Raw genomic sequence first — 17,199 nt, forward strand, 5'->3', positions numbered from 1 at the left:
TTAAGTCCAAAATACTCCAAAATAATTTAGAAAAATAGCAGTATTACATATGATTCATTTTGCATGCATATTAATGCCCTATAGATTTTCATTCTACCGATATTCATACTCTATCTATTCCATTAAATTTGATAAATTTTAACTTTTACAAGAATTAAAAAAAAAAATTGAATCACCTCCGTTCTAGAAGAAAAATAAAAAAAAATTGATTGAATTGCCCTTTAATTAATGTTCTTTTAATTGAAATAAAATTTAGTTTAGATATCTAGACAAGGTAAAATTGAAATAAAATAACCAATGGTATTTTGATTTGCTGAAAAAACATCTAAATAAAAAAAAGATAAAAAACTGTTAAATTTAACAGAACGAAGGTAGTATTAAATTTTATGAAATTAATCGATCCTATGTATTTGTTCCACTCTAACCCATGAGAGGAGTGAATTTTTTTTTTTTTCAAAATGACGTATTAAGTGGGTACGGATTAAAATTAGACGTTAGTGTTTTCAAATTTTAATATTAGATAGAGATATTTGGTAAATTTAATTTCTCAACATTACTAGTAAAATCTAGAAAAACCTTGTAAAATTATAAATTTGAACACTAAAAATTGTTAAAATTTAATTGTATTTAGCTAGTTGGCAATAGCCAATCGCAATTAATTAGACCAAACACACTTTAAAAGAAGGGAGGGGCATTATTGACTTTCCGGCATCTCCTCGTTTTTGAACGAAGAAGACGAGAGAGACCATATAGCTTACCTAGCCTCCCTTAGCCGCTGCTCGCCATGTTTTCAGAGATATTCAGCACCAAAAACAATACGCATGTCAAAGCCTTCTCTCTCTCTCTCTCTCTCTCTAATATTTTTGTTTGACTCTTCATAGCCCAACGCTTTACTTATCTCTATAAAAAGACCATACCAAAACCCATGCAAAAAGTCACTTTGTCTCTCCATTTCTTTTATAAACCCTAATTTCTTTCAATCAAGAGATCAAAACCCATTTTGGATCTTTTGCCTTTCTCTCTTTTTTAAGAACTTGAACGATCAGAAATGGAGAGTGAAAATATAGAAATGGGTAATTCTGGTAGTGGAGCTCAAGTGAATTCGAGATGGAATCCAACAAAGGAACAAATAAGCTTACTTGAAGGCTTATATAGGCAAGGTATAAGAACACCAACTGCTGATCAAATACAGCAAATAACAGCCAGACTAAAAGCTTTTGGTCATATAGAAGGCAAAAATGTCTTTTACTGGTTTCAAAACCACAAAGCAAGACAAAGACAGAAACAGAAACAAGAAATTATGGGTTATAATAATATCAACCGTTATCTTCATAAGCCTCATCAGCCCATGTTTGCTTCTCCTTGCACAAATGGTTAGTTATTTTTCTACATATATTAATTTTTTAATTGATTCTCTGAATTTTTTTCTCAATTTCTTCTGGGTTTCGTTGTTTGTGTTTGTATTGTATTAGTTTATTTTTATTTGTAGCTGTCTCTTCATGCAAATGGACTCGATATGTGTGTGAATAATATATATTATAAAATTTTAGAACTGTTTTCTAAGTGTTTGTTATCCAGAGAGATTTATACATAAAATACATATTCTATTTGTCACTTTTCAGATAGATTTGTTCTCCAGCTGATAATACTTTTATGATTGCTTTATAGTTTGTTTTTTGTTTTCCTGTTCTTGGAATTTTGTAAATGAACTTAATTTCACTATAATAATATATTTTCTTTTTTGGAATAATTATTTTCTGATCTGTGTTTAAACTTATGATCTTATCACTCGTAAATTGATCATTAATAAAATTGAAATTTTCTGCTTTACAGTATTTTATTTCATTTTCTCTTCCACATATATATACAAGAAACCAGTTTTCTTGAAAATGAAATTAGTTTCTGATTTTTATTTTCTTTTTCAGTCGTTTGTGGGTCATATTATCTACCACAAATCGATTTAGGGTTTTGTCCACCATATTCGAAAGTGCTCCTCCCTGGCAGCTTCAAGAGGAAGCCAAGAACTGAAAAGATTGATCAGAAAGCAAGAACCTATGCTTGCTGTGCAGGATACGAACCTGTAATGACTCAAGAATACCACAACAAGAATATCAGTGGCAATAACTATGTCAACAATCAAGAAACGTTGCCTTTGTTTCCTTTGCAACCAACAGGCGTTTTACAAGGAAAGGCTATGATTACTGCTTCTTCTTCTTCTTCAAGCTTTTCGGAGATTAGTCCTGATGGTGTTGAAGAAAATACTGATGGGAAATTACCCTTCTTTGATTTCTTTTCAGTAAAAGGATCTTTATAATTTTATTGATTTTGAGCTCTTTTTTTGATTTTATGTAATTCCGAAATGAGACTTTTTATCAGGCTGTGATTGAAAAATCTAACTTGATTATTCAAATGTTAATGTGAGAACAGCAGAGAAGCATTCGATCCGGCACATATGCTTTATAATTTATTTTTATAACTATTAGTTTTTATTTTGGATATCTAATTTATTTATGCATCTGTGAATTTTCAATTTATTAGCTTGGTGAATTTTTTAGAACTGCACTGTATAATTAGAATCTCAGGAATAGTGATTATCCTTAATTATTTTACAAAATTTTTGACCGCCAACAAGTAATAGTATGCATATATATATGTGTGTGTGTGTGTGTGATTTTATGATATTACACTAACAATCCATTTATGGATAGTATGTCCTGCATAGGACACCAAGAAACAAATTTAGTACTCCCTCTTATAAAAATAGGATTGTTTCAATTTTTATACAAATTAAGAAAAATTAGTTAATATTATAATTTGAATAATTAGTTTTACCCTATCCTTATATATTAATATTAGATGTCTCTTCTAATAAAGCAATGAAAGGAAAAATTGTTGATAACGAGGTATTTTTGACAGGGGTATTTTAAAGAATTAAGAAAGTAAATTGTATTTTTGAAAAGGAAGTGGCTAATAACTTAGAACAAATGAAAGAAAATTTTATTTTTATAGGATGAAGCTTCAAAAGTTATGTGCATTTTCCTTTTCAAAAATAAAAAAAAATATTTGCAATTTCCTTTTAAAAAATAAAAAAAAAATCATGTGCATTTTCATGATATAGGAATGGTTATGACACTAATTACAAGATAATGTGTATGGAACTTAGATTTCAAACATTAAAAATAAAATAATTTTAACTCCCTCTGTCCCAAAAAGATAGTCCATATTTTCTTTTTGATTTATCTCAAAATATAGTAACACTTTCCTTTTTTGTATTATGATTAATCCTTAAATTGTCTATTATATCCTTGTTAAATTTTATTTTATTTTCAATAATCTCATTAATTCTTACTTATTACTTTATTTCAATATAATAATTACTCACTTGTTATTTAAGATGAGTACAATAGAAAAGTTATATGAATAAAATTATCTTTTAACCATAATAATTGCTACTTTCTTTTAACCATAATAATTGTTATTTTCTTAATCTGTGTGAAAATAAAAAGTGAACCATTTTTTTAAGATGGAAGGAGTATTAGCTTTTCCACCAAAAAAGAGAAAGGAGGTATTTGCAACGAAAAAATAAAAAAATATATATATATTGTAGGTTCAAAACTTAGGATTTGCTCCTCCAACAAATTTATCTACTTGCTCCCCATAATTTTATTGCTTAAAGCTTTGCCTCCTTAAATTAGATTGGAGACTTCATCTTCACCACTGCTTTCTTCAATTACAATACGACAATTATAACTCACAGGAATATAGAGGTTCAAATTGAATTGCACAAACCTAAAATGTGATAGCTTAATTTTCATTTTCTTGGTTGAAAAGGACTCAACTAATTAATGGAGATATAGGCCCCATAAAGGGACATTTCCCTACAGAAACAATTAGGATCCTAATGGTTAAAGGTCAATTAAAACTTAGCTAGAAAAAGAAAGGATAAACACGATTTAAGCCCTTTAATTTTATCCGTTTTGATCAATCAGTCCTCTCAAAATTTAAAACTTTTAATTCTTGTACATTAATTAGACTATTGCTTACCCTATTACTTGCTGAGCTCATTGAATGTTCTCTATAATTTATTTTGTTTGGGCATATAGGTCTTTAGAAGCTAATTAAATTATTGTCAGATTAGTTACCCAGAAATTGGATAACTTAATTCAGTTTATGCATTTCGATTTTATGGCTAATGAAAGCATGACATTAAGTTTTCATACAATTTAAAAAGTTTGTAATTTTTATTTTTCAAAAGATAATTTTTTTTATTACTCTTTTGGTTCAAGTCAGTTTGAAACTTTTTAGCTCATTAAACAAATCAAGGAAATGATTGTTTCATCTTGATTCTACAAAATCCTAATTAAGAATTTACCTCAATACCCTTAATATTAATTAGTGAGAATTGATACTGCAATTAATTAATAATGACAAAATAGTAACAAAAAAATTAACTCTTCTTAGAATTTTAAAAAGCCCCAGATTAAATGTAATAAAATTAACCTTAAAAAGATTGAATAGAACGGAAGAAGTATTCAAAAGTCTAGTCCGCATAAAAAAAAAAAAAGTCTAATGAGATAAATTATTAATGACAAATTAATGATGTTAACGAAGGACTAAACAAGTCTTTAATATATAAGAAATATATAAGAGTACGATTAATTTATGAGTATTATCTATTATTCATTAAATCATATAAAACTAGTAGACTCCCTAAAAAAAAAAAAAAAAAAAAAGAAAAAGAAAAAATAGTATACTATGCAAGAAGTCTTTGGTATGAATAATAAGTCATAGGCGATATCTTTCTTTTTCTTTTTCTTGTTTTGGTCATATTGGTTTCGTATTTTGTGAAATTATTGGAGACTTCTTATTTATTGAATTGGTGTTTTTGTAGTTGAGTTCATAAATGCTTAATTATAGGGAAAATTTTCCAATATATATTGAACAAAAAAGAACAGAGAGGATGTGAATTATTGTGTGACAACTTCTAATACCAATTTGACAGTTAATGCAGCAGTAGCTACAATTAAGCCTTAGTCTGAAGCTAGTTGGTGTTGATTAGATGAATCGTATTTCTCCGTTGTAGTTTGTTGATATTCAGTGGCAAACCTTAGGTGAAATATTTGGGGACAAGCCTCCCTTCGGTTGACATCTGAAAGACCTCGAGATTTACCGAATAAAGACCAGGCCTCCTACGTTAAAAAAAGGAATCTAACTTATTTGGAATACCATTTGGAAAATTAAACAGGAAATAACAAAATTTTATGTACTATTTAAATGCAAATTTTAAAAAATGAGGCGCTATAGCGCCTTTAGCCCTTCTGAAGGTCTATCAATATTCATACTTAAGTCTGTACAAATATTGAGAAACAATAGATTTTTACATACAATCTCTCTTCGTCTAGTTTTTAGTTTACCTCAACTCTTTTAGCATCTTGAACCATCAATATATTGTGTTTATGAATCAAAATAATCTATGTTAAGAATTTGTAGCGTGCAATTCCTCATTTTAGCCAACACACCGTGGAAGCTTTTATTTGAGGAAAATCAGTTCACCGGGAGGATTGTCCTCCCAATTCGAAGTTTTTTCCTGGCCCAAGTTGACTTGATATGCCTTATAGCTTTGGATTGGGGGTCAAGAGTGTGGTCCAGTGGAAAAATATAAGTCAACTCCGAAATTTAGACAAAAATGGAATTGTGATCCTAGGATTCGTTGCATGGATTCTCACATACATCAAACCATTAAACAATATGCTTTTTAGAAAGATATTATTATTATTATTATTATTATTATTATTATTATTATTAGTGTATGATAAAAAAAATACCCTTATTTAAATCAAAACACAATTTCTAATTAATTTAGTGTATAAATTAACATGTACACTCGGTGTAGATAAGTCTTTTAATTATTAAATTCCTCATCTCACCTGATATATGTATTCTCTGATACACCAAACCAATCGAAAAAAGTTTTTTAGAAAAATATTACTATCTAATCATTTTTTTTTGTATATAGTTAAAAATAAAAACACCAATTATAATTGATTTGACATATATATAAGCCCATACACGGGTGTAGTTAAGTTTTTTCCTTAATTATCATATGTTTTTCTTGCTGTCGTTTTAGAGTTTGAGAGTACATTTCTTGGGACAAATAAAATAGGAAAGCCTTGTCCCATCCCCTACAAAAAACGGTCACTCTGAAAATGGCAAATACAAGTTGTTGGGTTAGGGACAAGCCCATTGCGATAAGAACTTGAGCACTTAAAGTACCCATACCAAAAGATATGGCTAACATGACCTAAATTGGGCTCAAAAGCCCACCACTTATTTTTAATAAAAAACGTAATTTCGGCTCAATCTTTTCCTTCCGTCACTGTCATGTAACGGCCAATAAGGTTGCAATGGGGGTCTAGTCTTCATGTCAAGTCAGATCGTCTTCTTAACGGCGACCGTTTTCATTTCTTCTTTTTCCAGTCTCTCTTCTCTCTTCTCTCTAACGTAATTTTTGGAGACTACAGAAACGAAGACAATTGTTTTGAGAAGAGATCTCTTTGTTTATTTATGGATTTTGATTGATTGATTGATTGATTACCAAGGTGTCCTTTTTTCTTTCTATTTTCCTTTAAATATCCTTTAGATTTATAGTTCCTCGAAAATTGATATTGCCTTTGCCCTTTCATTTTTCACCTATATAGATTTCTTAGGTGAACCTTGTTTAGGATTTTAGTGTAAAAGATAGGAGAAGATTTATTTACAAGTCTTTCTATTGAGAATCACCACCCTTCAACACTTTTATCCATGGATTCTAGTTCAGTAACTCATGAAAAATTGGATAGAGACATGAATAGGTCAATAACTCTTTCTAAGCCATCTGATATTAATCTTCCATTTTCTGCTGAGCGTAGTCCTCCTCCACCATCTTGGAATTTAGACACTTTTGATATATTAGATGTTCATCATGCACCTCAAAGCAATGAGTCTGATCAGGGGCAAATCTAACCCAAAGAGTTAGAGGTACCAAACTATAATTTTAATTAACTAGAGATCAAACTAAAATAATTTTTTTCAATTTTTAACACAAAAATTCTGAATTTTTTTAATATTGGGGGCCAAGACTCCCTTTAGCCCTATGTGCGTCAGTGCCTGAGTCTGATACTTATCAAAATCTTCTAAACTTTGATCGTAAATGTGCCAAGAGATTGGACAGTGTACGGAATGCTTGCCTTTTCTTCATTTATTATTTTAAGCCTGTATTGAATGAGAAATCCAAGTGCGAGATTATTCGAGATAGTAATGGATTTTCAGGTTTGATAAATTCAAATCTTGAGCTTGACGTGTTCTTAATTCAACATGATATGGAGAATAGGTATATGTGAGGATTTAAGGAAAGGCTAGAGAATACATTGAGTAAAATGTAATTTCCTAGTTATATGAACGGGCATTCTCGCCAAGGAGAGCTCCCATTTCTTTTTAATGTTGAAAAGGGATTTGTACGATATCATTAATTATCATAAAACGCAAAGAAAGCATTATAGCGGCCTTTCTAGTCCTCAATGTGTGCATGAGATGAGATTGAGGTTGTTCCATCACCCAATTTTGAGGGTCTTGATGCAGAAGAAGAAAAGAGATGGATGGAACTTATGGGAAGAGATCGAAACTTTTCTATTCTCTCTGAAACTAGTGAAATTTGCTCATGGAGGAGTCTCCTCAACACAAAATCTGAACTTCAGAGGCTTTTTTCTCCATTGAAGATACCTCTATATCTAAAATTATTATTTTAGATGTAAAGTTGTTAGAGATATTTTTTTAAATATTAATTATAAAATATTAAATGGCTCATTAATCAACTAAATTTTCTAAGAATATTAAAATAAAAACTCTCATTGAGAAGAAACATAAATAATGCAATTCTGGAGGTTTTAACACGATAATATAATAAACTAAAATTTATCTCCTTTGCATAAAAAATATATATATATATTCCTACCCTCAATTTAATGGGTTGAAGGCGAGGTATTTTGATATTTTAACTCCTAAAATAACAGCGAAAAAACTTTATGTCTCTTCAAATCATCTTCCAATATAATTTAATCACTTAATTTTATATTATCTTATCTTACCCTCTAAAGCAGTCAACAACTCTTTAAACGATAAAATGAGACTTTTAACCTTTGAAGGGATTACAAATTGGAATTGGAAGGCAATGGAGATATTTTTGAAACGATATATAAAATTTAGAGGAGAAAATAAATTTTGAAAAGTTCTGGAAGCAAATATGGACATTTCTTAAATATATATATTTAGGGGGGAGAAATTAAATTTTAAAGAACTTGGAGGCTTCGCCGGTGACCCGAGGCATAAATTAGACCCGCTTCTAACAAAGCAAAGAAAAAAACGAATATTCTCTGTCTAATTTTACCGGCAATCACACTAATTACGTTTTAAATTCAACTAAAATCATCAAAATTCAAATGATTCTCCAACGATTAACGTGGAGCTTATCCATTGGTTGATAAAACAACACAGAAAACGCGCGCTCTGGACTTTTTGGTGGTTAATTTCGCCCCTTTATTAAAAGAAAAGGGGATAATTCGAAAAAACAAAAAAAGAAAAACTCTCTTACACTATACTTGCAAGCCTCTTCTCATCTCCACCACTCCCTCTATCGCACATGAAATTCTAACCTCTCTTACTTTTCAATCCTCACGTAGCTTCTAATTCCCATGGCGAAAACCCTAATTTCTTCTCCGACGTTCATCGGTGCACCACTCCCGTCAGTCGCTCGCCATGGGTTCCACACACTTCCTAATAGGAGATTCATATCCACAAGAGTAAATTTAAGCTTGCACGAGATTCCTCCAATTAGTCATTTAGATTCTTCAATTGATTTCAGTTCGATTATTAGTAGAGCTGAGAGCCTCCTCTATACGCTCGCGGATGCTGCTGTTGCGGTGGATTCCGCCTCTGGTGGTGCTGCCTCCAGCTCAACTGATACAGCTGTACAAAAGAATGGTGGGTGGTTCGGCTTTATCTCCGAATCCATGGAGTTTGTTCTCAAGGTAATTTTCACTTCAGTTCAGTTACCTCTCCCTTTCTATCTCTACATAGAATTGTAGACGAATTATATTTGAACTATATTGTTTTACGGGTATTTGTTCAGGTATTGAAGGATGGGCTTTCAGCTGTTCATGTTCCGTATGCTTATGGTTTTGCAATTATATTGCTCACTGTTATTGTAAAAGTTGCCACACTCCCTTTAACCAAGCAACAAGTGAGTTTTATTTTATTTTATTAATTTATCAAATTTAGTAGGAAATGCTTATTGTTTGTGCATATGGTCTTGAGTTCTTCTGAAATGTTTTTTTTTTTTTATTTTTTTTTTTTTGAAAAACTGTGTAGGTTGAATCTACATTGGCAATGCAAAACCTTCAACCTAAGATAAAAGCCATTCAACAAAGATATGCAGGCAATCAGGTGCGGCACATTTGCAGTTGTATTGGTTATATTGAATTTTGAGGTTGAGCTCTAGCACGTATCTCTTCCTTTTCTGAGAATTCAGTTCCTCACAAGTAATTTGGTCTGTGTATATAATTTATAGGAGAGAATACAACTCGAGACATCACGTCTATATAGGCAAGCTGGGGTTAATCCTTTAGCAGGTAAGCAATTGGTTGTTGGAAATTGCATTAGTTTTCATCTTTGATCATAGGAATTTTGTTTTGTGCCGGTCAAGAACTAGGTACCCAGAGTTTGTTTGACTGGATTTTAACTCTCTGTAAATTAGTTTCAACAATATGACCATGGCATTTGATGTTGAAACAGTGGTTAAATGAATAGACACAAACTTATTTATCCTTTTTCTCTATCAATTTGTTTGTTAGATTACATTGACATCCTCAACCTCTCATGTTTTTACTCTGGCATTTTAGTATTTGTTTTTCTACATACCTTTCTCAAGAACTTGCCACCACTACCTTCTCTATTTATTCAATTATTATTTATAATAAAGTTATCTCATGCCATATGGTATGCACACTGTTCTGAGTTTACAGTATTTTTTTGTCTACATTTCGGTCTTCAGTTCTTACTAAATTTCCATTTTGTCAATTTGTAATTTGTTACATCTACTATCTGTGTACTGTGCTTTAAGGTGTAATGCTTAATAACATCTCATTACAGGTTGTTTTCCGACCTTGGCTACAATACCAGTGTGGATTGGTCTATATCAAGCTCTTTCAAATGTTGCGAATGAGGTAAATAAGAACTGACTTCTCATATTTTATGGAATGACAGTGGATATGTATGTGTGCTTTCAGTGCTTATGATGGGTAAATTCACTGCTGTTGATAATTTCAAACTTTTTTTTTTTCGAAGGGACTGTTGACAGAAGGGTTTTTTTGGATTCCGTCATTGGGTGGGCCAACTACAATTGCAGCTCGACAAAGTGGATCTGGCATTTCATGGCTTTTTCCATTTGTGGTAATAAAACTTTATGTGTCTCAGATCATGAAGCTAAATTTTCTTTCTTAGACTTTTATCTTTGTCAAACATTTTATGTTGTCATAGATCATAATAAACTTTTGACGTGATTGTGTGTCTATGTAACTAATTGCTTTAAATGAAGCAGATATCTGCATAACTTAGAGAGATATACTTTTGGAGTGTAGTCAATAAGGACTTTACTTTTGGTTTTGTTCCAAAACTGCTTGTCTTCAAATTTACCTTAGTTAACTTGGTGGTTTATAGTTTTGCTTATACAATTTTCTCTAAGATATTTTTGGAGTATACTTACAACTTGACACCTGTGGTCTTGGAAATAACCTGTGAAGCTCCATTATATGATTTTTGGTTCACAATCTTGTTGTAAAGACATGACCACAGAAGTGACTGTTTGAATCTTCTTTATAGTGTATATGTAGTTGCATTATTGCAGTAATTGTAGTTTTGAAGAGGTGATTCTGCTGAAGCAGTTAATTCTTTGGTAGGGCAGACTATCTATACTTCAGTAGTGGGTTGGCTTAATTAAACTGTAGTTTGTACATTTTCCACGTACAGCCTTTGGTTTAGGTTCAGTTATATTTGAATCTTGATAGAAATGTAATGATATGTGCTTCCTGTTTTCTGTGTCCCTATATTCTGATTCTTGGCAGAGAAAGCAGACAAAGTGCAAATTGTTGTATTTTTTTTTTTTTTTTGTTCATGACTCAAAAGGAGTTATTTTAGCATTTTAAATGTTTAAAGCATCTAAACATCAACTCCAAGGTCACTTAGGTATGGCTAATGCTCTTCTCATTCTTAATTTTTTTCAACCCCCACCCCCCCCGGGGCGGGTGCTTTCAAGTTTTAAATTCAGTATCAATCACAGACATGGAAATGAACACGGCGTATGTGAATGTGTCAATCTGTAATAACCAAGGTGTAATAGTCATGGTTGACGCTATCTTGAATTTGTTTAGAAAAATTCCAATGTAGGCCATGTCAATGTGTCACTGTCCTGGAGATTAATCATTATGATTGTAGATATGCTACTTCACAGCTAATTTAAAACCATGGGTGCCTTTGTTATCACCATGCTTGCTTGCCAGATTCTCTTGGCACTCAAGATAATCGTTCCATTGACTATTTCAGTAGGATGAGGTTCTATGAGAATGTTATCTTTCCCTTCCTAGGCCAAGCAAGGTGTAGTGTTGCTTTTTTCATACTTGCTACCTTTTCTTGGTACTCAGATATTGCTTTAGTGAAGATTTCAGCTGCTTGGGACCTCTGTAAGTCTGTTGCACTTCCCTTCTGATGGCTAGTAGGATGCACGGCTTATCTCTTATGTTGTCACGTTCATTTCCATGAAGGTGTTTTGGAGAATTTTCTACCATCCTTAGACTCAGGGAGAAAGATATTTCTCTGTTTCTTTCTTGATAAACCTGGTCCATTTTTCTTGTTTTCTTTTTGATCTTTGAAAGTACATTTTGGTCAATGAATTTAAAATTGGCAGCTGAAAAGAGTGAGGCAAATGGTTTGAGAAGATTGGAAAGTTATTTTGCTTGTTTGCTCATCAATTGTGTTCCCGGGTCTGGATTGATTAGTGCATTTAATAATAGATAGTATATATAATTATCCCCTAAATAGCAAAATAGATGGATCTGCTGTGGCTGTAGTTTGCCGTTAGTCATGTGCTGCATGGTCATTACTTTAGCAAGATTGTGCATCAAACTTAGTAATCTAACATATATCAATCACACAGGATGGCCATCCACCATTGGGCTGGCATGACACTGCAGCTTACCTGGTTCTACCTGTCCTCCTTGTTGTATCTCAGTATGTATCAATGGAGATTATGAAACCTCCCCAGGTAGGAAAGAATTTTTACCTTTCTTGCCCTTTTGCTTCTACATTTCATTATTTACTTGAGTGATTGTGAAGACCTGATTGTATTCTTTTGGACAGACGGATGACCCAGCTCAAAAGAACACGCTTCTTGTTTTCAAGTTTCTTCCTCTCATGATTGGTTACTTTTCCTTGTCTGTTCCATCTGGATTATCTATTTACTGGTTAGTTTCTCATCAGCCCTATCACTGACATCAATTGAATGTAGTTGATCACTCATTTTCACTGACATTATTGAATGTATCTTTCTTTCTATTTCTCTGAGAGTTTACTTGCAGCCTTTAACCAGACATATATTCTGGAAATACTTCTGTTATGCATGACCTTCTTTTTTCTCTAAATTAATTTTAAGGCGTGGAATCACTGGAAGTTCCATCAATTATGAGTGTGCGCTATTTTTGTGTTTTCTGACATTTTATTGCTGTACTTACTATTTAAAATAGTCGATATGATATTTATATGTTTGTTATGCTATTGCCCATGTTTATACTTTCTGTTCAGGGAACACCTTAGGCATATTGGCATGTGTTGCGATCTTCATTTTTTGGCCTGTGTATTGTTAGTTTTATTATATGTTATTCATTTAGTCTACAATCTACATGTCAATCCTGCATAAATTATTTTGCATCTTTGAACTGATTTTGAACATTTGGTTTTTAGGTTTTCCCCTCTTCTAGTTAATTTAACACCTCAGCATTTTCTTGAAGAAGTGAAACTTGCATTGTACTTTTTAAGATTTAAGCAGAAGAATAAATGCTTGATTTTAAACACAGTTTAGTCCCTGTTAAGCTATGGATGGTGACCTTTAAAATGTGCATTGTTGGTGCTGTTTTTCTGTTGATTAAATCATAAAATTTATCATGTGCTTTTAGGTTCACAAACAATGTACTCAGCACAGCCCAACAGGTATGGTTACGCAAATTAGGTGGTGCAAAGCCTGTGGTTAATGAGAATGCAAGTGGAATCATCAGTGCAGGACGTGCAAAAAGATCAGCTTCACAGCCAGCACAACCTGGTGATAGGTCAGCGTTATCTTCACAGAATTAATTCCTGTTTTCAGCCTTCCTAGAATTGTCTAAAAATCAAAGATTCTTGTTGACAGGTTCAGGCGGTTAAAGGAAGAAGAGAAGAGGACAAAATTGAGCAAGGCACTATCAGATGACAAGGTACAGATTTTGGATTCTGCATCTGCTTCTGATGAGGACTCAGATGAAGAGACTAATGACAAGGTAAATCCTAAATTCTAGCTAGTTCAGGACTGCTAAATGAACTTAATTATTGCCCCTGAGTTCACAATTTTGCAACTCAGTGGTGGTTAATGTGACAGAAAAAAGGATTTGTACTGTGTATCAATGACTGTTGTACTGATGCATTGCTGGCGACTCATCAACTTCATGCCATTATTGCAATCATCTTTTTATCATGTGATCTTGTAAAGAATGATACTGGCTACATGTGTAGGCTTTGCATGCTGGTCTATTCTACTAAGGAGGTTCTTGTGGGACCATAGATTTGGAGGTTCATACATTTCTGCTACAATGCACTTCTATAGTGCCAGAAATAACTGTAGCAGTCCTGTTCTAAGATTCTAAATTTGTAACCCATACAAGAAACAGATAATGGGACAAGACAGTTATTCCCAGAGTGGGACTCAGCCTTAGCATGATGTATCACCTTGCTGTTTCAACTGTGCAGTGGAAAGTGGATTCCACTCTCCATAGGTAGAGAGTAACGGACTCTAGTTTCCAATTCAAAACAGCCAGAGGGTACTGAGCTTAGTTTGTTTATGCACATGTAAGAACTTTGGCAAGCATATTCAGCTGTGGAACACTCTCCATATGTAACTCTTTGCTGCTAGAAAGTAAAGCCCACTGTTTGCATACATATGATGAACGTCCATAAGATTGTAAAAAGGGGCATCTTATTGTCTGGTTTCACTAGAACAGGAGAAGATTAATGGGAATGAGTGAAGAGACATAGATAAAGGCAGGGCAAATTAGTGTGATAGTCTTTATGCAGAAATCAAATTTAGAAAGTTGTCTAAGAATCTAACAACAGTGTTGGGACTTCATAATCAATGATTGAAGAATTAACATACATTAAGAGCAAGCTACAAAATTTCAAAGAAATGTTTGATTGGTGAGATATACATAGATCTTGCATGCTTTTATCCAAGACAGTGATTTATAGACCTATCTTAGTAGGCTTAGATGAACAGGTACAACTTTTATTACTTTTAAAAATTGCATTTCACTCTCTAGATTGGAATTAATGTGAATTCTTTCACAGGGTGAAGGAGTTCTAGAGCAAGCATATGCTTCTAGTTCAAGCAAACAGGTTCCTGACACTTCTAGGCCAAAGAGAAGCAAGCGGTCAAAAAGAAAGCGTGCTGTATAAAAAGTCTGTATACTGGTCTGATCATTGTAGTTTTTGGTGAGTCTTGTATATCTCAACAAAATTTGCTTCTGTTGATATATAGTGCCATTTTGATATTGGCTCATTCATTTATAGATCAATTGCAAATCACGAAAATTGTGCCTGATTATAAATTCTTGATTCCACATGGTATATGTAGCGTTGCCTTACTGTCATGTCATTGTTGATAGTTCATGGCAGCAGTGGTTTCATTGAAACTTGAATGCATTATTAGCACAATAGGGATAAAAGAGGTAGCTAAGGTGTTCAATGATGTTTGCAATCACAGTCTGACTGGGGTGGAATTCTTGTTTAGCAGGTACTATTTGTTTACTTATCCCCTAAAGTTTATTTTTCTGTTGTACATGTTTTATATTTATATTCGGGGAAATACAAAAAACTACGCTGTGGCTTCATCGTTTTACTTAAAGTGGTCCGAGGTTTTTTTGTTGACACTTATAATCTTGTGTTTTGTACTGTTTGACAATTAACTACCAATTACACTAACAATATTCATACTTGATAAATTTATATTTTATTCTCATTGCGTGACAAATACGAAATGCTTAGTTTGGTTCTGAGAAACTACATCAAGAGTGCTTTATTCATCTGAAAATGCTCAAGAGAGGAAGTTAGTTTCAAGTGTTTCACTTTGCCTTCTCCCACATTTTGTGAAAATCACCTATTTGCTTAAATTATTATGTAAAAAACCAACTGCAGTAATGTCAAAGGCTATGACTTGGCTATTGTTTCAATTGGATTTTTTATGCTGGAAAAAGAGCTTAGTTCAAAAACAAAGATAAATAGTTAGAACCATGTATCTCCTAAGACAGAATATTGGTCTCAGATGTGCAAATCTTCAAATGAGTTTCATTTTTGTACACGCATAAAAACCTCAGGGATCAGGATTTTTCCAACCTAAATGAATACATTTGACCTTCTACTTTAATAGAGTGCTGCGGATGTCTGTCTACTCACTATGTTAAAGTGCATCCATTTATTCATTGCTTAGTTGGTGGGTTGTGATTCCCTACTGGGTTTGGCCCAGAGGGAGACTTGTGAACCTTCTTCCCTCCAATCTGTATTTATTTCATTGAATATATGCAAGCATAGATATTAATTATCCATTTAAGATTCTTAGAATTATAAATCTTTAGAGATTGAGTTCCTTACCCAGGATGACCAAATGTTTGCCTTGCGTGATCTTGAGCTTGGTTGTGCAGGCTTGAGTTTGAAATTAGCTATGGTAGCAGAAGAAAGGATACTCTGTTAGAACTTATGAAAATCTAGGGAAAGTCTGTTCAGTTCTTAACATTTTCTCATGCTATAGTATGCAGAAACATATATTTTGAGGTGGAGGGCTATATTTTACTTATCTATAGAAATATTTGACAATTCAATAATATAAAAGAAAGAAGGAGATGTGGCTTGCCTGATTCAATAGCTCGAACCTCGATGTGGTTGGGGAAATGGTGTAGAAAAGCCACAAGCAGCAAATATGATAAGAGAAGATTGATTAGAGTTTGCCTACTCATATTGAGCATGCGATGGTGTTCAATATTAAGGAAGTGACTCTTTTATGTTTTAGTGGCTTACACAAGTTTGAAGCAGTTTTATGTAATGTTAGTTTGATAATCATAGCGAAACTTGAATAAAATGTGAGAATTTTTTTGTTAAAGGTGCTTTGGAATCCAATGTCATTATATTTGCTTGAGTTGATAAGATTATGAATCTGGCTTTCTCTTCATTATGAGTTGACTTCTTCTTTGTTATCATTACTTAGTTATCATTGTTTCCATGATAAATATTCTGAAGGTACTTGCTATTATTTCTTTTTGAGTGCTTGAGCCTAAGCCTGGCCGAGGTTCAATTTGGAATCAAAACCAGACCGGATGGAACCCAAAAAAGAACTATTCTGGTTTCTGTTCCAGGGAATTGAACCGGGACCAGGCTCTGCAGATTGGAACCAAGGATTTGATGGTTCTAAAAAAAAAAAAACAAAAAAAATTTGGATTTTGGTCTAGAAAACCGTGGGAAGGCAGCGGATCTGGTTCAGCTTGGAACCATACGGGTCTACCTGGGACAGAGCCAACCAGTCAATACATATTAGACATTGATTTCACTTGCATGACAGTTTGCCTTTTTTTTTTTTTTTTTTTTTTTTTTTTTATGAGTTGTGGAAGTGGCAGATTTGGAGAAGTTGACCAAAGTCGGAAGCACTTACTAGCAAACGTTTACCACTATTGCTACTATTTCCCGTTGAAATTTGGATGAAATCCTCAAAATATTATAGTGGTTAAGTTGGGTTATTTAAACTATTATTGCAGGTTGACCATGATCTATGGCTTGGCTCCGAGAAAAAGAGAGTCTGGCTTCTATAATCTCTAGTGGTTTGATTTC

At 32.9% G+C, this 17,199-nt stretch overlaps 2 protein-coding genes and 1 pseudogene across 5 annotated transcripts; all 3 read left to right on the forward strand.

Annotated features, from left to right (window-relative positions):
• The first annotated feature begins 904 nt into the window (after positions 1–904).
• On the forward strand, positions 905–2,443 carry LOC105628358 (WUSCHEL-related homeobox 2). Its single transcript, XM_012209749.4, has 2 exons — positions 905–1,373; positions 1,926–2,443. Exons 1-2 carry the CDS (start codon positions 1,049–1,051, stop codon positions 2,312–2,314), a joined length of 714 nt encoding a protein of 237 aa, XP_012065139.1. The 5' UTR covers positions 905–1,048; the 3' UTR covers positions 2,315–2,443.
• A 3,763-nt stretch (positions 2,444–6,206) lies between these two features.
• Positions 6,207–7,784, forward strand: LOC105628357 (uncharacterized; annotated as a pseudogene).
• Positions 7,785–8,591: 807 nt separating this feature from the next.
• Positions 8,592–16,477, forward strand: ALB3 (63 kDa inner membrane family protein). 4 transcript variants are annotated; one of them, XM_037637654.2, is made up of 12 exons: positions 8,592–9,062; positions 9,164–9,274; positions 9,403–9,477; positions 9,602–9,662; positions 10,183–10,256; positions 10,378–10,482; positions 12,242–12,349; positions 12,445–12,548; positions 13,257–13,406; positions 13,487–13,613; positions 14,674–14,817; positions 16,130–16,477. In XM_037637654.2, the coding sequence occupies exons 1-11, from the start codon at positions 8,727–8,729 to the stop codon at positions 14,779–14,781; spliced, it is 1,359 nt and encodes a 452-aa protein (XP_037493582.1). In that variant the 5' UTR covers positions 8,592–8,726; the 3' UTR covers positions 14,782–14,817; positions 16,130–16,477. The 4 variants fall into 4 exon arrangements, with proteins under 4 accessions (XP_037493582.1, XP_012065014.1, XP_012065015.1 ...); XM_012209624.4 differs by lacking the exon at positions 16,130–16,477 and adding an exon at positions 14,960–15,223; XM_012209625.4 differs by lacking the exon at positions 16,130–16,477 and adding an exon at positions 14,991–15,223.
• The last annotated feature ends 722 nt before the right edge of the window (positions 16,478–17,199 follow it).

The sequence above is a fragment of the Jatropha curcas genome, chromosome 1 (assembly GCF_041381405.1).
Source record: "Jatropha curcas cultivar XTBG-Jc1 chromosome 1, XTBG_Jcur_1.0, whole genome shotgun sequence".
NCBI classification, from domain to species: domain Eukaryota; kingdom Viridiplantae; phylum Streptophyta; class Magnoliopsida; order Malpighiales; family Euphorbiaceae; genus Jatropha; species Jatropha curcas.

What these genes read in the sequence shown, in the direction of transcription:
- LOC105628358 (XM_012209749.4), top strand. Translation starts at nt 1,049, where the DNA reads ATGGAGAGTGAAAATATAGAAATGGGTAATTCTGGTAGTGGAGCTCAA. An exon ending in TGCTTCTCCTTGCACAAATG is followed by an intron (nt 1,374 to 1,925) that starts GTTAGTTATTTT and finishes TTTCTTTTTCAG; the next exon opens with TCGTTTGTGGGTCATATTAT.
- ALB3 (XM_037637654.2), top strand. Translation starts at nt 8,727, where the DNA reads ATGGCGAAAACCCTAATTTCTTCTCCGACGTTCATCGGTGCACCACTC. An exon ending in TCCCTTTAACCAAGCAACAA is followed by an intron (nt 9,275 to 9,402) that starts GTGAGTTTTATT and finishes AAAACTGTGTAG; the next exon opens with GTTGAATCTACATTGGCAAT. An exon ending in CCAGCACAACCTGGTGATAG is followed by an intron (nt 13,407 to 13,486) that starts GTCAGCGTTATC and finishes TCTTGTTGACAG; the next exon opens with GTTCAGGCGGTTAAAGGAAG.